Below are 21,947 nucleotides of genomic sequence, written 5' to 3'. Positions count from 1 at the left end.
TAACAGTGCCTGAATATTTGGAAATAGTCTGGAATTGTATTCTGCTAATGCCTCAATGGCTGTTTTTGGCCTATTTTTTATTCTCATTTTCATTTTTCCTGCTGTTTTGTTCTTTTCTTGGCAAACCTTTTCTTTAGAACCTCAACGCAACAGAAATTTAAAAGTGAAAACGGGAGGACGATTAATGCATAAATATATTTAAAAGTGAATAGCTATTAAGACTGTTATTTATATGAATGTTGATATTAAGGTTTTAACCATATAAATCATGGATATATATAGTATCCATGATATAAATAGAATATAGATAAATATTTTATTTTACATCATCTATTTTAACCATATAAATAGAATATAGATAAATAGTTTCTTTATTCTATTTATATGGTTTTAACATGGATACATATCCATAAATCCATATTATATATATCCATGGGTTTTAACGTAAAATACTGAAAAATGTTTTAAAATTATTAAATCAAAACATTTTTTTTAACTTTCATCAATTATTTAATAATTTTGTAGGGTTAACATAATAGTTTCGGTATTATTTTAAAGAGATAATTTTTACTTTGTAGGCACTTTGCTTGCATGGTTATGTGCGTAGGAATTAAAATAAATTAAAATAAACGTTCATTTAATTATATTTGCATGTATTTTAACGTAATTTGACAAGTAGGCATTAAAATAAACATCCATGCATTTTTGCAAGTATTTTACCATGTAATTTAACGGATAGGTATTAAAATAAACACATAATTAAGGATTGCTACAAAAAATTATCAATGTAAATTTTATTGGGGGCTGCAGCCTGCCAGCCTCCGCCCCCAGCTACGGCCTTGAATGAGATTAACTGCTAAAAGATTCTTGCAAGAGTTTTATTATTTCTCTATTGTTTATTGCCTGAAACAGTTTTCCAATGGATTCATCTAAAGGTGTTGAATTTCTGTGGAATGGTATTTTTAATTCATTTCTAACATAATTATAGAGTACTCTGGTTCCTGAAAATCATACGCAAAGTATAAATTAATGGCGGTAAAATTTATAAACAAAAATTTATTGAATACTTAATTGATTAAAAACAATGAAAAATCATAAATTATTTGCAAAATAATTAAACAAAATTATTAAACCTGAACCGAGTTGCTCGCACACGTGGCTAATGTGCTCGTTTTTATTTAACATGAGATCCAATTGCTCGCATTCAGTCTTAAGGCAAGTTGTAAGTTGATTCAAAGATGTTGTATCAATATGGTGTTTTCCCGTCAATAAAAACCATAAAGAATCATCATTTTTTAAACGATTTTTCATGTTATCAAATCTAAAGAGAATGTCATACCACTGAAAATTCAAGCTTTGTCTGGGTAGAAACATTTTATTTTTTTAAAATTCTTACTTTAGCTAAATTCATTAAACTTACGATTTTGATACCGGAAAACTCATCCTGGATAAAGATATTTTCAAACTTTCGTTGACTTTTTTTTGTAACCACCTTAGATCAAGTGCCTGACATAAGCATATAATCGAAGATGAAAGAATCATTTTTAATAGTTCAATTGATTCCGCGGTCATTCTTGAACTGATTAAAGCTAAGGAATTTATTGCTTGATTGTGCATTTCTGCACTCAAAACTTGATTCGTCACTGGACTGTTCAAAGTTTGAATTTCGCTAACATACGACGCTAACGCTATATCTACACCCTGGAACAAAAAAAATATTAAAGTGCAATATAAAACTTTAAGTTTTAAAGTTAGGAATTTATCACACACCACAAACTCACACACACACACACACACACACACACACACACACACACACACATACACACACATATATATATATATATATATATATATATATATATTATTAATGAAACATTTATAAGCGCTAATTAAAATCAAAAAGTAACTATAATCAAACAAAGTCAAAAAAAAACAGTACAGTCAATGGCGGTAGTAACAAACAAACAAATAATTATTCACTTAACAACAAAATCAAAGCGAAAATAAGTAAGTTTTAAGTTTCTTTTTAAATCATCAAGTTTCAAATCTTTAGTTCTAAAAGATCTCGGTAAGCTGTTCCAAACTATTGGTCCAGATACTGCAAAATCTCCTGATGCTATCTGCAGATTGACATCAGGTACAACCAGCAAAAAACCATCATCTGATCTAAGGTTCATACAACTCATCATTATAGACTTCTCTTTTATTTTATCTATCAAATAACTCTGTAACAAGCCATGTACAGTTTTATACATTAAAATACATATTTTATATTTAATTCTTTCCTTTATAGTAAACCAATGAAGGCCCTTAAGAATTGGAGTAACATGGTTAAATTTGAGACCTCCAACAATCAATTTGGCTGTTCTATTCTGAATGGATTGAATTGGTGAAATAGACCTATCTGGCAAACCGTAAAACAGGCCATTGCAATAGTCCAATCGTGAATGAGCAAATACATGCACCAAGGTATGAATAGCAGATTTATCTAATGACTTACGGAGTTTATAGAGTTCTCGAATCTGTCCGGAGCATGAATTTGTTATCATCTTTATATGATCATGCATCGATAATCTAGAATCAAGAATGAAACCCAGATTAGTTGCTTTGTCACTAAATTCTATTTTAACATCTCCTGTTTTCACTGAATCGATATTAAGTTTCATCAGCTGCTGCCATGTACCTATTGGAACAAATTTTAACTTCTGCTGATTTAATCTAAGACCATTGTTTGACATCCAATTTTCAATGTTATTTAGGCAGGTTAGAAGTTTGTTGATTTCAGATTGCAGTAATTCTGGCTTATTACTAACTATAATCTAAATATCATCAGCATAGGCATGATATTTAAAACCGAAATTACCAATTACTTTAAAAACTTCAGCGGTATACATGATAAAAAGAATAGGCCCAAGCACTGAATCTTGCGGCACTCCTGATGTCAAAACCGTTTCATTAAATAACACATTATTAAAAACTACTTGCTGCTTACTGACAAACAGATATGATCTGAACCACTTGATAACAGTACCGGAAAATACCAAAATCATGAACCAATTTTTCCAAGAGAATCTGATGGTCTACACAATCAAATGCAGCACTCACATCTAAAAACGTGACTAGAGCCACATGTTGTTTGTCCAAAGCAGCAAACAACTCAGACTCCCGCCTGCTGATGTGGCTCCGAGCAAAAGGAAGCGTCTACGTTTTTCAACAACTATTCACAATATCGGCACATGGAATGTTCACGGCATGAACATAGGCAAACTCGAAATCATCAAGCAAGAAATGCAACGACTTCATATCGATCTGTTGGGCATCAGCGAGCTTCACTGAACAGGTAATGTATATTTCAAAAGCGATGAATATACCGTCGTCTACTCTGGAAACAACACCATCAAACGCAATGGAGTGGCCTTCATCGCAACAAAAGCAGTCAGCAAAGCCGTACACTCTTTTAACATTGCTAGCGATCGAATTATATCCATACGCATCACTGGAAGCCCCCGCTCAATCACGGTTCTACAAGCATATGCACCAACAGCAGATGCACCAGAGAAAGACATCGAAGATTTCTATACCAAACTCCAAGAGACAATCGACCAGATCCCAGCTCGTGACATAATCTTTGTAATGGGATATTTTAATGCGAAAGTCGGATCAGGTGAAGACTTGCCTGTCGTCGGCCAATTTGATCTTGGTGAACGAAATGATGCAGGAGCCACCTGATCCAATGTTGCACAGAAAATCGTCTCTCGATCATGAACACTTGGTTTGAACAGCCGAAACGAAGGCTGCATACTTGGACAGCACCAAACGGTATACATCGAAACCAAATTGACTACATCCTATGTCAGCGCTGCTGGAAAAGCTCAATACTAGCAACGAAAACCTATCCAGGCGCTGACTGTGGCTCCGATCATCAGCTATTGGTTGCTAAAATCAAAATTCGTTTCAGCACCATTAAGAGACCTCAAGCATTACGCCGCTTTGACACAGACAACATCCCCGCCCAATACGCAGTGGAAATAAAGAACAGATTTGAGGCTTTCAGCGACTTTAATGAAGAGCCTGATAAAATGTGGGAGGAAATCAAATCGATCGTGGGAGAAACAGCAGAGGAAATCATCCCGTTCAAGAAATCAATGAAAAGATCAAAGTGGCTGACGGACGAAGCAATCAAGATTGCCGAGCATCGTCGCATGGCCAAGGCAAAGGGGAACATCGAGGAATTCTAACTACTCAATGCGGCGTTCCAAAAAAGGGCCAGAAAGGACAAAGAAGCATACTGGAACAACCAATGCGAGGAACTGGAAAAGGCGAACCAACACGGTCATACCCGTACTCTTTTTACCTATGTCAAGCAGGCCAGAAAATCATTCACGGCATGCAAAGTGTCTACCGTCAAGGACAGTGATGGTACAATATTGCAAGCGACGGTGGCGGGACTATGCAGAGGAGCTATACGCTGGCAATCCATCAATCCAACTGGTTGTTCAACCCAAACAGATTGATCTGGAACCGGACATCCTGGAAGAAGAAATCAGTTGGGCTCTAAAACAACTACCAAACAGGAAGGCCCCAGGCACGGATAATTTACCAGCAGAACTACTCAAGCCAATACCAGTCAAAATCTTTACCAAACTGTGTCAGAAAATCTGGAGCACAAAATCATGGCCCAACGACTGGACAAGATCAGTTTTAGTCAGTTTTAGTCCTAAAAAAGGCGATCTACAGGAATGTTCCAACTATCGAACTGTCGCGCTCATCTCCCATGCCAGCAAAATCCTGCTAAAGATTCTACAAAACCGCATTGTGGCAATCATGGAACGGGAACTACCAGATGTTCAGACTGGCTTTCGCAAGGGACGAAGCACGAGGGATCAAATTGCGAACCTACGCTGGATCATGGAGAAGGCTAGAGAATACCTGAAAGACGTCTATATGTGTTTCATTGACTATACCAAGGCGTTCGACTGTGTGGACCATGACAAACTCTGGACGTGTTTGAAACAAATGAGCACATTGAACAACTGATACAAACACTGTACTCCAATCAAGAAGCAACTGTCAGAACATCGTATGGTAACACCGATTGGTTCAAAATCGGTAAAGGCGTCAGGCAGGGATGCATTTTATTCCCAGCTCTGTTTAACCTGTATGCCGAAACCATGCAATCTGGACGAGACCACAATCGGAGTCCAACTTGGAGGTAGGACTATCAACAACCTGCGATATGCGGATTACACAACTATACTCGTAGAAAGTGAGAAAAACCTGGAATACTTGATCCAACGAGTTCAAGAGGAAAGTGAACGCATGGAACTGTTCCTCAACATCAAAAAAACGAAAATAATAACAACGGCATGCAACGATGCAGTAAACGTCAAGATCAACAATGAACAGATCGAGACAGTACAAGATTTCATTTTTCTGGGAGCCAAAATTGACCGAAACGGCGAATCTGGACCAGAGATCAAAAGGCAGATTGCACTCGGCCGGGCTGCAGTGCAAGGAATAGATAAAATCTGGAGGAGCAAGGATGTGAGCATTGCAACGAAAACGAGACTCGTCAACGCCATTGTCTTTCTCATAGCAAATTATGGATGTGAAAGTTGGACAATCAAGAAAGCGGAAAGAAGAAGGATCGACGCTTTTGAACTTTGGTGTTAGAGAAGACTACTGCGTATCCCCTGGACATCGCGAACAACAAATAAGACGGTCTTCGACCGTATCAAGCCAAAAATGTCGCTTGAGGGCAAAATCGTCAAACAACAACAACTCTCCTATTTCGGCCATTTTATGCGCGCAAATTCGCTGGAAACTTCAATGATGCTAGGTAAAGTGAGTGGGACAAGAAGAAAAGGACGGCAAAAAATACGTTGGCTTGATACAATCACATCGGCCACCAAAATGACGATCTCAGAACTTGAAATAATTGTCGAGGACAGGAACGCATGGAGAAGACAGATCCATAAAGTGGCCGAAAGTCGACTACGGATATATGGCTAATCATCATCATTTTAGAGATAGAGATTTTGCAGTTGCTGGACCTATTTTTTGGAACAGCCTACCTATCGAACTACGTATATCCGAGTTATCATTAGCTGAGTTTAGAAAACGTCTAAAGACATACCTATTTGGTAACTCCTAGTGATCTCAACCGATGATGGCTTCGTTTTCAACATGCTTCATACGAGGAGAGCGCTGATGAGAAGCAATTATAATTGGCGCCATATAAATACAATATTTGATTTGATTTTTTACAATATTCTATAAATTCTACCGAATGTTTGGCCTTAACATGTTTGTAACTTTAACGTTAACTTGTCGTGTATATATATATATATATATATATATATATATATATATATATATATATATATATATATATACATCTAATTTCAGATGAGAATGGCTGGAATTACAGTATATTATTTTGATGTTGTTGTCCATGATTTTTCTTATAGTTTTAATATTATGAGTGCATTCTAGGTGTGTTTTTATTGAACCTTTTTTTGTACATGGTCAGTCATGTTGAGATTTTATAAATTTGTGTTTCTAAAACATTTAATTTATGATTTTCCATAGTTTTTTAAATTTGGTTTATAGATACGTTTCCTTCTTCCCTTTTTTTCAGTTAGCTTAGCAAGAGCACATGCATTGTTTTTGTCAATAAATATTATTTTTCTGATAACTTCTGTTTTAATAAATTATATTTCAATAGGTTATGTGCCCAGGTCGCATAACGAAAAAATAGTTTAGAAGAATTTTAATAGAAATTGCAATTCGGGTATTTACGATACTCGTTGACGTTGTTGAAACAAGAACATTAATTTTTTGTTTGACTAAAAATTTTTAAAACGTAAATAAATTCAAAATTTCAAATAATAAATTAATTGCGCAGCCGATTAACTTATTTGTAAACGTCGAGTTTTAGATTTTTGGACTGGATGTGATTAACGGGAAGTTGTTGAAACCAGATTAGTCATTAGACTTAACAAAAAATAAAAGATTTTAAAGAAAAATCAGATTTGTTCAGAAGGGCAAACGTTAATAGTACCAAGTCAGTAACCGCGATTCAGTCACAGAAGAAACATTTAAGTAAATAATGGTCAAGAACACAGCATTTGTAGTATGGGAAGAATTAAACAAGAACTTTGAAGCATCAACTAAGAATCAATTGCTATAAGTTTGTTGTAATTTTTTCAATTTCAATTGGCTAGTAGATGTAGACATATCTGGCCAAATTGCAAGACTGAAAACTATGGGACGAGTTAAACAGTGGGCTTCAAGCATTAAGCAGTGAGTTTCAAGCATTGAAGCCTCAACTAAGAATCAACTGTACTAAGTTCGTGGTAATTTTTTCAATTTCAATTGGATAGCAGATGTAGTCATATCTGGCCAAATTGCAAAATTGAAAACTGTGGAACGAGTTGAATAGTGAGCTTCAAGCATTAGGAGAAAATAAGCTACCAGAGTTACTGTTAGTATACAAAGCTATGCGGATTCATCCAAATAATTTTCAGAACTTCAAATCAAGTTGGCTAATGCTAAGCAAAGAATAGCAGTCGATAAATGATTTAATAATTCATCTATGTGCATTTGAAAGAGAAACGATGACTGCTGTGCTGACATGATCGTTAATTCAACGAAGCAAGACGCTTTAGTTGTTAGTGTCGATAAAAAGTCAAGTTTCGACAAAGTCAAAAACTTCATTAACAAAGCCAAACCAGTCGGAAATTTAAATTTCAATTATTGCCAAAAAGTAAAACATTGGGTTAGGCAGTGTAAAAAGTGGATCAGTGATGGAAGTCCTTCAAACAATTTTAATATGGATAAAATGTCAAGTTTCGACAAATCGAAAAATTTCAGTAACAAGACAAATCCAGTCGGAAAATGCAATTTTTCCACAAAGTGGATCAGTAATGGAAGACCACCTAAAAATATAAAAAAATGTTTCAGCGACATCAAGAAATGCATGCGATGAAACATCAAATGTAGTGATGTGTACCTCGGTAAGTCACGGGACACTCAGAAGCTCTAATCTGCGGTTCATCGACAACGGTGCAACTAAGCACCTAACAAAAAAAAAGTTTTGGCTGCTGTGGGTAAAGGAACGATAAACAAATTTTGACAGCATTGCGTCAAGCGTCAGGCCCAATATTTTTAAACTGTGTTCACGAGGAAGGGGCTGATTGTTGATTTTGATTTGGGAGAAAAGTGGTATCGGGATGTATGAAATGTAAAAATTGTGAGTGTGGACTTAGAGGTAGAGTTTCTTTTATAGAAAAAAAAATCATTTAATAATAATAATATAAACATTTATGAAGCGCCCATTCGCACAGCTGCTTCAGAGACATTCAAAAATCAAAAAGATGAGTCTTTAATCCCTTTTTGAAAAGACTCAACGAGGAACATTGTCTTAACTCAGGAGGTAACGCATTCCAGACATACGGAGCAGCGTGACGAAAACCGCGGCTAGCCAGGCAGGATCCGGCAACGGAAATGTTTAAGAAACCTGCTGAGCTTCTGCGGAGTGATCTAGTATGTTTATGTCTGGATATGAGGTCGTATAGATATGTTGGGGATTTTAATAAGAAGATTTTGAAGGTAAAGACTGCAATTTTGAAAATGATTCGAGCGGAAATTGGAAGCCAGTGAAGCATTGGAAAGAAAATGGAAGAACTAAAACGAGGAGGTTTATTAAATATATTTAGCTTCGGCCGGTAACAATTGAGCCGGTAGGTTAAAATGTCTGCATCTGAACTTGTTGCTCAGTTTGTGTTGATCAACAACAAAATTATTTGTAACAATTTGAACAAACTAATTTTAAGAGAAACCTAGTTTCTAGAATTGATCTTATTTTTTTTATTAAAGTTCAATTGTCTTAGTTTCATTATCATGCATCTTGACCAAAGTTCATTTTATAGTCATAAAAATACATTAATTAAATATTCACAAATACGCGTATATATATATATATATATATACATATACATATATATATATACATATATATATACATATATATATATATATATATATATATATATATATATACATATATATTTGACATTTGACATTTTATTTTATCAAATCAGTGAAATCAGAAAAATGAAATCAATGAAAAGAAATGATCTGGAAATCGAAAAAGAAATCTGGACTTCTTGTACTGATCACCAGTGTCAATTTGTAATAATGATATATGAGCAGATTTAAATAAATAAAAGAATTCAAGGTACCCAAACACATTATAAAGAGTAATTCTAATATTTCAAAACTGTTCCAAAATATAAAACATAATTATAAAAAAATTCAATATACCCAAACACAATATAATGTAGGTTATAGATATTTCAAGGAGTAATTCTAATACTTCAAAATTGTTTCGAAGTTTAAAATATAATAATACTTTGACTAACTTCTAAATTTTGAATCTTATCTTATGGAAATACCAAGCCAGAAGCACATACACTCACTCACGCGCACCAAACCACTCACGTAAACACACACCTGCTCATTCACACACACTCACACAAGTTATATATTATATATATATATATATATATATATATATATATATATATATATATATATAAACTTCAAAAATTCAACACTACTTTCTACATTGTTCAACTTTTTTATATTTTTTTTTTCATTTATTAATGTCAGAGAAATTAGACATTTTATTGTTTTTTAAAAATTTTTATTAAATAAATTTGCAAATAGCTATTTCGAGTTATAGATAACTCATCTTCGGTGCATTATATTATTATTATTATTATAAGAAAACTTGTATAGCGACTTTTATAGAGCTAACCAAAGTCGCTATCCAACATAACCAAAAAAAATTTTTGTCCATTTAAGTGATCAAACAAAAGCATAAATATTTCGAAAATAAACATAAGCATACATTGTAAAAAGAACTATAACAAAACAGATAAATCCTTTAAATTCATATATAGATGCACACATATACTCTCGACCATACCCAATCACTCAAAGTAATGTAACAACCATATAAGAACCAAGCAGCAACCATTTTAAACCAAATCATAGATACATTCATCCACACTTTACCCGCACCAATCACACACAATTACGCACAGAAGATACACAATAACATAATTCAGAACAACCAACAGATAAAAAGTCAACCACCAGCACAATATTAATAAATCAATTCAAATTATTAGAAACATACGAAACACACACATCTCATAACATCCAAAACACATTCAACGTAAGCACATCCAATCATAAAACATAAAACACCCACATACATTACGTACTCGACAACTCAATTATATAATTAAAACGTAAATAAAAATAAAAACAGCATAAAACAAATGAATGTTCCGTTATCGTTAAGCTACATTCATAAACAACAAAAGCAACATGCAACATACTATTCACAACTTCAATTAATCTTTAAAACAGGTATGTTTTCAATTCTCTCCTAAACTGCAACAGTGACATCCCTGATCGATGAATGACGCATGGAAGACTGTTCCATATTTTCGTACCACATACAGCAAAGTTACGAAACCCAATCTTCAATTTTGACACCCGATCTGTCAAGTAATTCTGATCGTTTGATCTCAAGACAAAATTCTGAGCAGTCATATCTTTGAGTGTAAACATCTCCGTCAGATATCGTGGTGCCAAACCATTTAAACACTTGAACATTAATAAGCTAATTTAAAAAGCAATCCTCTTTTCAATTACCAACCAGTGCAAATCATTAATCAATGGAGTCACGTGACGTTATATATAAGATATGTAAGATATTTGATAAGAAGGAACAAGTAATTATTAATTTATATAAATTATTTAATTAAAACAAAAAACCAATAAAATAAATTTAATAACATTAAACAATATAAAACGCGATTTTTAAATTTTTTTTAACGGCAAGATTGTTTATATTATGGTTGTTAAAGTAAATATCAACGCTCAGCCGTTATTATTATTAATAATTATAATAACGTTTTTAAATATTGTAAAAATAATATTAATAATATGTAGTTAATTAAATAAATTAATTCGCGCTTCTCGTTGATATTTACCTTAACAACCGTAATATAAACAATCTTGCCGTTAAAAAAAAAATTTATTAAATTTATTTTATTGGTTTTCTGTTTTAATTAAATAATTTATATAAATTAATAATTACTTGTTCCTTCTTATCAAATATCTTACATACCTTATATATAATGCACTGAAGATGAGTTATCTATAACTCGAAATAGCTATTTGCAAATTTATTTAATAAAAATTTTTAAAAAACAATAAAATGTCTAATTTCTCTGACATTAATAAATTAAAAAAAAATATATAAAAAAGTTGAACAATGTTGAAAGTAGTGTTGAATTTTTGAAATGTTGCGTTAACAACAGTCTGTTACCACAATATATATATACATATACAATACATATATATACCGTATATAGTTGATAAAATATATTATAATGATCAGTCAAACATGTATAAATTTATAATAAACAAATATTAAACAAATATATCTTTAGGCGTCATCTAAATTCAAAAAGCGTTATATATATATATATTACAACACTTGTAAAATCAACGTATTGTATGAGTACGCAGTGTTTGTATGTGAGTCATTGATTCCTACCTGGTTCTTAAATTCTTGAAGCTTTATTTTTGATTTTTGAATGTCTCTATCTTTTCAGATTAATAGGGTTGCTAGAAGTTATTACTTCCGTCTACGTAAAATAAAAAACTTTTACCTTTTCTTGACGATCCTACTCTTCTTCTTCTTGTTACTTCTTTAGTTTTATCTAGAATTGATTATTTTAATTCGCTCTACTATGGTCTTCCTGATTCTACACTCTTTTAGTTTTTTTAAGATTCTACATTCTTTAAGTAAATCTTTTAACTCTGCTGCTCGTCTATTTGCTCGTGCCCCTTTCTTCTCTCATATACCTTTATATCTTGATCTCTTAAACTGGCTACCTATAAAATATAGAACATTTTTTTTAAATTTGCACATTAATGTATGTCTCAATCTAAATAAGTACTTATCAGATATATTAATTGAACCTAAACGCCCTAATCGTCTTCTATTTCTCGCTTCTTCTTAACTCGTGTCAAAAACTCTTTTGATAAATCTGCATTTGCTATTTTTGGCCTTTTTCTCTGGAACTTTTTACCTTTTTTTCTGACTACTTCTCCATCACTTACGAAGTTCAGAGCGGATCTCAAGACCCATCTGTTTGCAAAATTGAAAATAGCGCTTTATAAACTAATTGAATGATTGAGTGTGTGTGTATGTATATATGTATGTGTGTGTGCTGTGTTTGTGTGTGTGTTTATAAATTTTATAAATTTTATTTTGAAATCTAAAAGCCAAGCTTTTTTAAATCTTTGTAAAATACCTTACGATGATTTTGCCAGAAAATAATATAATTAAAAGGATGACAACTGGAGTCGGTATAGGTTGAACAATGTTGACATGATAAGATATATATTCACTTACAACTAAAATAAACTTACCTTGAATCCAAAATCATTTGTATAATCACAACCAGATAAATTAGGTGTAAGCCCGTCCGTCATGTGAAAATTCAAAATTTCTGAAAGTTGGGCAAAAATCATTTTGGCGCACATTTGAACAGATTGACGCGTTTGGTCCATCGCTACAGCAGTGTTACTTACTTCCTACAATTGTCAACACTTATAAAAAGTTAGTTTGAAAATTTATAGAATTTTCAACAAAACCTTGAAAATTGCCGCAGTGTATAACCTTTTCGTTAATATGATCAATAATTGGATTATCATTGGTAGAATTGATTTCAACATTTATTTTTCTGATGGATTCACTGAGCGTTTCAATCAGCGGACTGAACCATTGAGGTGAAGTTCTGAGTGGATAACGATCTTGAGCCAGGCCACAATTAGTGTTGGATATGTCGTAGATTTTATTCGATCTGTACAGTACAGGTTAGCAAGATTATGTGAATATTACTCTTCTTTTAAATTAACAAGTTATATATAGCTAATTAGGAAATGTCAAGATAAATTCAAAATTGACCTGGCGTTTTTCACACCTGGAAAAACCCTATCAATACTTATTTAATTAATGATAATATGAAGTAAAATTAGGCTGCATTTAACTATAATATAAGAATAGCATTTGCTTTTAACCTAACAAATTGTGATCCCCTTAGGAGCTTGTTTATGGCCTCTAAAAATTCTTTCACGCCGAAATGTTGAAGATTTTCGTGTACAATGGGATGAAATGATTCCATCCTGCCGTGCAAAACCTCAACCGACATTGCACTTACAAGTTCGGACAAAAGTATCAAGCTACCAAAATCAAATAAGTTGACGGCTGCTAATGTGGCTGCACAAGATGAAGAATTGATAACTGCAAGAGCTTCTGTATCCAAAATTTCAAATGTTTGTAAAATAAAATTTCAATTTGTTTACTTTTTACTTTAATCAAATTTAATGACAACAACCTACGTCAAACAGTTATGCTTTATTTTGGAGCTGAGGTTTTTGTTAAGGCTTGATGTCCTAGTAGTTAGCGTGCAGTGTCCTGGTTCGAGAATGACAAAAGGTTCGTTTACCCGCCAATCAAAACTACCATCCACTTCGTTCGTCAACGTGAACATTATGTTTATGATTGATATAACTCATTATTATTTTCAAACCACCACTCAATTAACTTATCAAGATAAAACCTATATTCCATGTCACCTAAGATAATTAATAGTCAATAACCATTTGTCATTTTTATTTTTCTATTTTAAATTTTACCATTTATTTATTCATTCATTGATTTACCAGTATTCCCATTATGTTTATTTTTAACTCAATATTTATATCATATATATAACTCATTTCCATTAAGTTATTCTCTCAATCGTCTTCATTCCATAATATGCCTTTTTGAATGTTTTACGTTCTGCTTCTGTTAGAGTCTGATTTTTATAAATAAAAATTTTTTACAAGGAAACGTTAACTGTTTGTTACGCTACAAATTTGGAGAATAGTAACAAGATTCATCTAAATTTTTCGTTCGTCACTACACCTCTGATAAACGCAAAGCTTACAAATGAATTAGTTACAATTTGATTTGTAGACAAACTACACGTGCATTGCATATAAAGAATGTATTTAATATTATAGACAGCATTCTAATCAAGTCAGCTTGCGCTAACAACCTATGGCACTTGTGTTGCTTGAGATAATTTGTTTACCGTAATGAAAATTAACTAACCCGGTGTTAACATTTTTTAAAATTTATAATTTAATAACAATTTAATTTATTATTTAGAATTTATAAAATTGTTACATTTGTAACTCAAATTAAAAATTACAGATTTTAATAATCGTTTAACATTATAAAAAAACAGTGAGTTTACCTTTGGCCATAAAAGTAATGAACGATAAATTACATCTATCAAATACAGTTTTCGCAGAGGCACTCGTTGAGCCGTTAAAATAAACTGGACTGTCAGCTTTCATCCCCGACATACAAGCAGCTATGTAAGAGAGTGGCATAAGATCACCACTCGCACTTATTGACCCTCTTAATGGAACTACGGGTACAATGTTGTTGTTAATCATGTCACACAGTAACTGAACAACTTCAGGCCTCACACCAGATCTAGCGTTTGACAAACTGTTTGCACGTACGAGCATGCTAGCCCGTACCAATCCTGGATTCATACTAAAAAATATTTTTATGATATTCACAAACATGTTAATATGTAAAATATGTTTCAAATTATTAACACTAACACTCTGTTTGATATCCCACAATTCAAAAAAAGTATTAAAGATTTTTGGTTTTCAATAGCGTCTGTGTTTCTTACATCTGCACTGCCTCCGTAACCTGAATTCACACCATATACAAATTTATTCAGCTTTGTATATTTTTCTAAAAACATTGAATTGATTTTTAAATGATTTTTATTTTCAATGTTTATAGAAACGTTTGGCAAAGATATTTTATAAATTTCATCTCCGTTTGTTTTGCAAAGTTCATCAACATTGGAAGTACATATTTCGTAAGAAAACTTAGCTATATCAGCAATAGTAAGAGTCTTCCCTGTAAGAACTAAACTGTCCTTCGTGTCGGCATAGTCTTTCAAAAATTTCAGTATTATGTCGACGTGGTTCATTTTATCGGACATTTTGAACATCAATGAAGAAAACTGTTTGCTACAATTAAACAATGTAATTTCATAAGACAATTATATTTTAGAAATGATCTTATTTTATACTAAATTTCAATTGGCTAAGTTTCGTTATTATTATGCATTTGGGCAAAGTTCGTTCACTTGATAGTCGAATGACTATCAAAACACGGTAATAAAATATTCAATTATACAAGTATTACTCATTCTCTCTCTTTCTCTCTCTCTCTCTATATATATATAAATATATATATATATATATATATATATATAAGTAATAAATAAGTAATAAGTATAATCTAAAGTCAAGTAAAGAATTTATTGATATCTTGTCAACATTCAATCCGACAAATGGTACTACAATCGCATCAGTGGATGTTGAATCCCTGTTCACCAATGTACCTGTAATAGACACCATTAATATCATTCTTGATAAAGTGTATCATTCCGATATCATACCACTAAATATCCCTAAAGACCATCTTAAAAAACATTTTGAAATATGTACTATGGAAGCCTCATTTCATAGTCCCGGCAACCAACTTTACAAACAAACTGATACTGATGGAATTGCCATGGGTTCGCTATTTGGAGACCTCTGCTAATTTCTACATGGGACATTTGGAAGATTCCATCTTCAAGAACACACCAGAACTTAAACCAGAAATATATTGCCGATGTGTCGATGATAAATTTGTGGCAAAGAACAACCCAGACACCAAAAAAGAATCATTAACCACATTTAAAAGATCTAAATTAAATATTAATATGGAAAAATTTATAAACAACAAACTACCTTTTCTTGATACCTTAATACACAATATAAACAACAAATTCAAAACATCCGTTTATATTAAAACGAGTAATAAAGCATTTTGTTTGAATGGACGGAGTTAATGTAGCGATGTTTACCAAAGAAGCACGGTCTCATCATACTAATTAACAATGGTTACAAAAGAACATTCATTGAAAAAATTATTAGTAAAAAAGATCGTGGTGTAACAAACAAAAGTAGCAATGATAAAACATCATATGGCATAATACTTTATTACAAAAATACGATGTCAACAGCTTATAAGACCGATGAGAAAATAATAAAAAGGATTGTCAACGGTAATGATAAATTAAAATTTCACAAAACAAAAACTATGATCACCAGTGATACAGCTGAGCCTGTGGTCTCTGGTCATTGGCCATGTTCGGTGTGTGGCGCTGGAGTTGGAAGCAACGCGATCAAATGCCTACGATGTCAGCGGTGGTGTCACAAACGATGCTCGAAAATTTAGGAAAGTGACTGATTTCCTATGCCCCGCCTGCATCAACCCGCGACAACGGAGCCAAGATAATGATACGATTACCGAGATCGAAACTTTTACTTCATTTTAGTATTTGGGAGATTAAATTCAGGACTGCTTCCGCAATTTTAAAATGCGTGTATTTGGTGTTTTGATATATTATTTTGATACACCAAATCAATCAAAGTAATATAGCAGGACACCAAGTACACGCATCTTAAAATTGCAGAAGCAGTCCTAATTGACATCAATGAACCAAAAATGAATATACAACAAAAAATGACAACCTCATTACATCATCATCTTGACAATTCCCAGACATAAAACATGGCAGGTTAACTCAGCTAGTTCAATATGAATTAATGGTTAGAATTATGGAACGCTTACCGGAAATTTTATAAATGAGCAAATTTGCTCAACTCTTTCATAAGAGTATTAATTTGGGTGCCATTTGAACAACATTGAAAACAATTTTGTAAAACACAATCAAAAGATGGCCAGGTTGTTTGATGTTTCTTTCGTAGTTTTAATCTTTTGAAGCCAAACTACGTGTAATAGATGAACGAATGAGTAAATGAACGAATGAGTAAATGAACGAATGAACGAATGAATGAATGAATGAATGGATGAATGAATGAATGAATGAATGAATGAATGAATGAATGAATGAATGAATGAATGAATGAATGAATGAATGAATGAATGAACACAATGGCATTATGATAATCATAAAATTAAAATAACATCATCAGCACATTATTGTTGTAACGGCAATATTACTGGCATCAACGTTCCCTACAACTACGAGTTTAACAAAAAAATTTTGTACATCTTCTAGGAGAACCGGAGGCCAGCCTAATTTGGTTAAACTAGCAAATTTTTGTTAACTTTATTGGCCCCTCACCAAACTTTGAAAATTTTGGACACCCGTTGTCAGCGGTGGATAGATCCGCCACTGTACCTTAGGATGTAACGGAATGAAGTCGAAACATCGCACGTGACGTCAGATGTTCCTCAAAAAAAAAACACCTTCCCATCAAATTAGGAAATAAGCTTAACAGTTGCAACTAACGTTAAATATCACTGAAATCGCAAAAAGGATCAGAACATAAATCTCAAGAGCATTCAGAACGTCAAAGACATCATCAACATCAATAAGACCATAACATCAGCAACATCGCAACGTTAAAAAGATTGCAACGACAACATCAACAACATCACAGGATCAACAGCATCAACAACAACATCCCAACATTAACGAAAGCAACATTGATGTCTAACAAAAAAATTAACATCAACGATTTTATAGCAGCGACTACATTACATCCCAACAACAACAACAACTACTACTACTACTACTACTACTACTACTACTACTACTACTACTACTACTACTACTACTACTACTATTACTACTACTACTACTACTACTACTGCAACAACAACAACGTCGACGACAACAACGACAATAATAACAAGCAACAAAACTGCAACAACAACAACAGCAACAACAAAACTGCAACAACAACAGCAACAATAAAACTGCAACAACAACAACAACAGCAACAACAAAACTACAACAACAACGACTAATACTACTACTACTACAACACGAAGAACAGACTCGACCGAAGATAAACAATGCAGACACCTCGATATTTTCACAAAGTGGACATTAATTTGCTAATTTCATCAAAAATATTTGCCCGACCATCTAATTTCATTGCATCGCTCAATAAAAGCTATTTGTTCGTTCGTTTGTTTGTTTGTCTGTTTGTTTGTTTGTTTGTCTGTATGAATGTTTGTTTGTTTATTTCTTCGTTCGTTAGTTTGTTCGTTTTTTGTTTGCTTGTTCGTTTGTTGATGTGTGTGTGTGAATATGCAAACGTTTATCTGTTCGTTTGTGTGTTTGTAATTTTGTTTGTTGATTTTTGTTTTTTTTTTTGTACAATTGTTTGAATGCGTGCTGGCTTGCGACTATTTATGTCTGTTTGATTGTTTGTTACTCAGATTGTTAAATCTTCAGTCTGTTTGTCAGTTTATATACTGTATATATGTATTTGTTTGTTTGTCTGTGACTGTGATTGTGATTGATTGTTTGGTTGTATGTTTGTTTCTGACAATTTGTATTTTTTTTTGTTTGTGGCGCGTAACCATTGCACTGCGTGTTGGTCCCTGTGTATGCACCACAACGTAAAACAAATTAGTTGCTTCCAACTGCACACCTGTTTATTGTGCTTGTGGAAATCTCATTGTTTGCATATGAATAAAATTTTATTATTTGTTTAAAATTGAAAAAATGATTTTTGTTACTCCAACTGAGTTCCTTTTTTTGTCCATCAGAGAAGCCGTTGATGATGATCCCTCGTGTTGTTGCTGTGGGCTGGCTGTGCCGCGACTTAACACGTAACAAATCTAACAAGTTGGGTCACTTTTAACGTTGGTTGTCAACTTTTTACAAAAATCCACCCAAGCACCAACCACAGAAACTTCCTACCTGTCAACGCCATGAACGAATTTTGTTTTTCGTAGTGGTAAGAAAAGTAAAAGCTATGAAAGTTACAAATGCATCGAATTGTTATTTTTGTTGCTTTGACATCATATTTCAGAAAAAAATTATTACATGATACCTTTTTAAGTAAGCTATTTCCCTCTGTGAACGAGTTTATTTGAATTAAAACATCTCCATATTAACTATTCAAAAATTATCATCGTCAATTTCAAACTCTTCAGCCCGATATTAAAAGAAAATTGAAGCCAGCCGTAAAAAGTGAACTCCAAAACTTCTTACCAAATATTCGGGAATAATTGATTCGAATTACGCCCATCCCTATTCTGTGACGTCACTTGATATCTATCAGATGCCCTCCTTCAATAATTTAAGTCGCTGCTAATTCAATAGATGTCGAATAATAAATATTAAATTATCCTCCCGTTTGTGTTTATCGTCAATTTGCTACCTCCAAATGCGTTTCCGTGGAGTGTGTTTCCATCCTTAAATGTGTTTCCATCTTCAAATGTGTTTCCACCATGTATGTTTGTTTCAAACATTTTCTAAAGAATCTCTTCGATTTTATTTTGCGTTTCAGTTTCTATTTGCATAAAAATTTCAATTTTGATTAAAGCAAGCTAAAAATCGTTAATAAAATTGAGACTAAATAATTTCAAATTTTTTGGTTTTCATATTTTGAAGCACATGGAGTTTCCTATCATGATGTTATGGTTAGCAGGTGAGTCTTCAATATTCAACTAAGTTATTTGACCGATGATGATCTGCAAGGAACGTAATGATGTTGGTGTGGATGTTGGTGAAGATGGTGGGGCGGGTAGTAGAATCTTTTACTCTTGAGTTTCAAATGATCTCAATAACTTTTGTTTGTGTTACGTTTCGTCAGGTTTGTTTTGTTGGTGGGTTTTTAATGCTCCATTTTCTAACGTTTCAAATTGGATATTTATTTTGGATTCAAATTATTATTTGATAGAATCGATAAAATATTATAAATTTTGATTCTTAATTTACAACTCATAGCTTTTTCATTTATAAATGCTTTTCTCTAAAAATGATTCCCAATCCAAAATCTTAAAAACATTGAAAATTTTATACCCGCGTTACGAACGCTTACATTATGCACTAAACACAAAGACTTGCTAGAAAATTTGTTGAAAGGAAGAGAATATAACGCTAAGGTCCCAGCAGAAGTCACTTTCAATTAAAAGATGATTTGCTGAGAATCATTTTACAACGTCAACAATTGCAAATAGTCGTCTCTAGGTGGCACTGCCTCCACTCCATGAATATATTTCATTATTCTTCAAGTCGCCTTCCTTCTCTTCGCGCTCAAATTTATGCCGTTCCATGCACTTGTGTTTGTGTGTGTGTGTGTGTGTGTGTGTGTGTGTGTGTGTGTGTGTGTGTGTGAGGGTTTGTGTGAGTATCTCTTTGTGTGTGTGTGTGTGTGTTGTGTGAGTATCTGTGTGTGTGTGTGTGTGTGTGTTGTGTGAGTATCTCTCTGTGTGTGTGTTGTGTGTGTATTGTGTGCGTGCGTGAGAATTTGTGTGAGTACTTCTGCGTGTGTGTCTGAGTATCTCTTTTTGTGTGTGTGAGAGGATTTGTGTGAGTATTTCTGTGTGTGTGTTGTGTGAGTGTCTTTGTGTGTTTGTGTGTGTGTTTGTGTGTGTGTGTACGAGTGTGTTCTTATGCTAAGTGTGTTTGTGTGAGTATCTGTGTGTGCATGTGTGGGAGTGTACATGTGTGTTTGTTTATGTCGGTGTGTGCTCATGTGTGTGTGTGTGTGTGTGCGTGTGTGTGTGTGTGCGTACATGTGTTTTGTGTTTATGTGGAGTACGCACTTCACATAAACGCAGACGCCACACATGTGTTTGTGTGAATTTTTTAGTTGGATCAGAAACAGAATGAAAAAATACTAAAAACATAATAAAGGAAGTGATGCTCCGAGAATTAGTGAAAGATTTTTTAAAAAAAAGTCAGAAATGGTTTTAAAATATATACAAAGTTTATTAATTGTAATGGTTTAAAAGTTTGAATAATGCATCTTACGAATACAACTAACATGAATTATTACCTCAGATGATGACGCTGGCGTGGTTGTTGATGATGACGACGACGATGATGATTGGCACGATGACGACGACGAAGCAATGACACAGATGAACAAGCTGCATGCCATTCATTAAACGAACAGAGCAAGCGAGTGTACGAATGAACACGCGGCAACGAGCGGAAGTCAAAACATCCTGACGCCTTTGACGCCACTAAATTAACTTTTCTCGCGCCCGTCAAAATTGAGCAAATTTATCATGCACTTAACATCGTCGCAGGCGCAAATGTAGTTGCGGGTAGTTGGCATGTGCGGCGCGTTAGATCGTGATTGCTCCGCTGAATGTCGCTTACATGTCGATTCTGTCTTTACTTTTGAGGCTGCTTGGCGCATGCAGTTTGTAGCGTTTTTAGTGATCATGATATCTCACGTCAGTGTTGGCGTTTTTTGTTCTATCGAGAAGTTGCTTCAACTGTTTAGAAAATTAAATAGTTTTGTCTTGCGTTTGTCGTAATTTTGCAGTTCTTAATAGTTCAGCTAGTATATTCTTTCTACTGAGATGTTCATAAAAAAATTTGTGCTTCGTTTTGGCTTCATTTCATAAGTTTCAACAATTCAAAATTTAAACCATCAAAAAATGTTTACTGTTACGCAACATCGTCATATCAATTTAGAACCTTTACTGAAATAAAAAGACATCAGTTCCGTCAGTCTTTCCAGTTTTTATCACAAAAAATATTTTTATGTACGAAGTGGTACACGATGTTTGAACGTTCAACATTTCTCGTTACAAGAACACAATTTGAAATGAATCAAAATCATCGTCAATCAGTTTATTGAATTCAGAGATCCCTTATTTTGTATTGTATATTTCGTAGTCTAGCTTGCCAAACACATTCTACGTTGTAAAAAAA

General features: G+C 33.3%; 1 protein-coding gene across 1 annotated transcript; it reads right to left on the bottom strand.

Moving 5' to 3' along the window:
• Positions 1 to 1,416: 1,416 nt before the first annotated feature.
• On the bottom strand, positions 1,417 to 14,930 carry HELRODRAFT_78007 (hypothetical protein; the record flags this gene model as incomplete). The annotated part of the gene is made up of 6 exons (XM_009018487.1): positions 1,417 to 1,701; positions 12,526 to 12,686; positions 12,751 to 12,959; positions 13,177 to 13,411; positions 14,403 to 14,710; positions 14,782 to 14,930. 6 exons carry the CDS (start codon positions 14,928 to 14,930, stop codon positions 1,417 to 1,419), a joined length of 1,347 nt encoding a protein of 448 aa, XP_009016735.1.
• Positions 14,931 to 21,947: the final 7,017 nt, after the last annotated feature.

This window comes from Helobdella robusta, assembly GCF_000326865.2.
Source record: "Helobdella robusta unplaced genomic scaffold HELROscaffold_21, whole genome shotgun sequence".
NCBI lineage: Eukaryota > Metazoa > Annelida > Clitellata > Rhynchobdellida > Glossiphoniidae > Helobdella > Helobdella robusta.
Note: the sequence above shows the minus strand (reverse complement) of the source record. Positions and strands in the feature narration are given on the sequence as shown.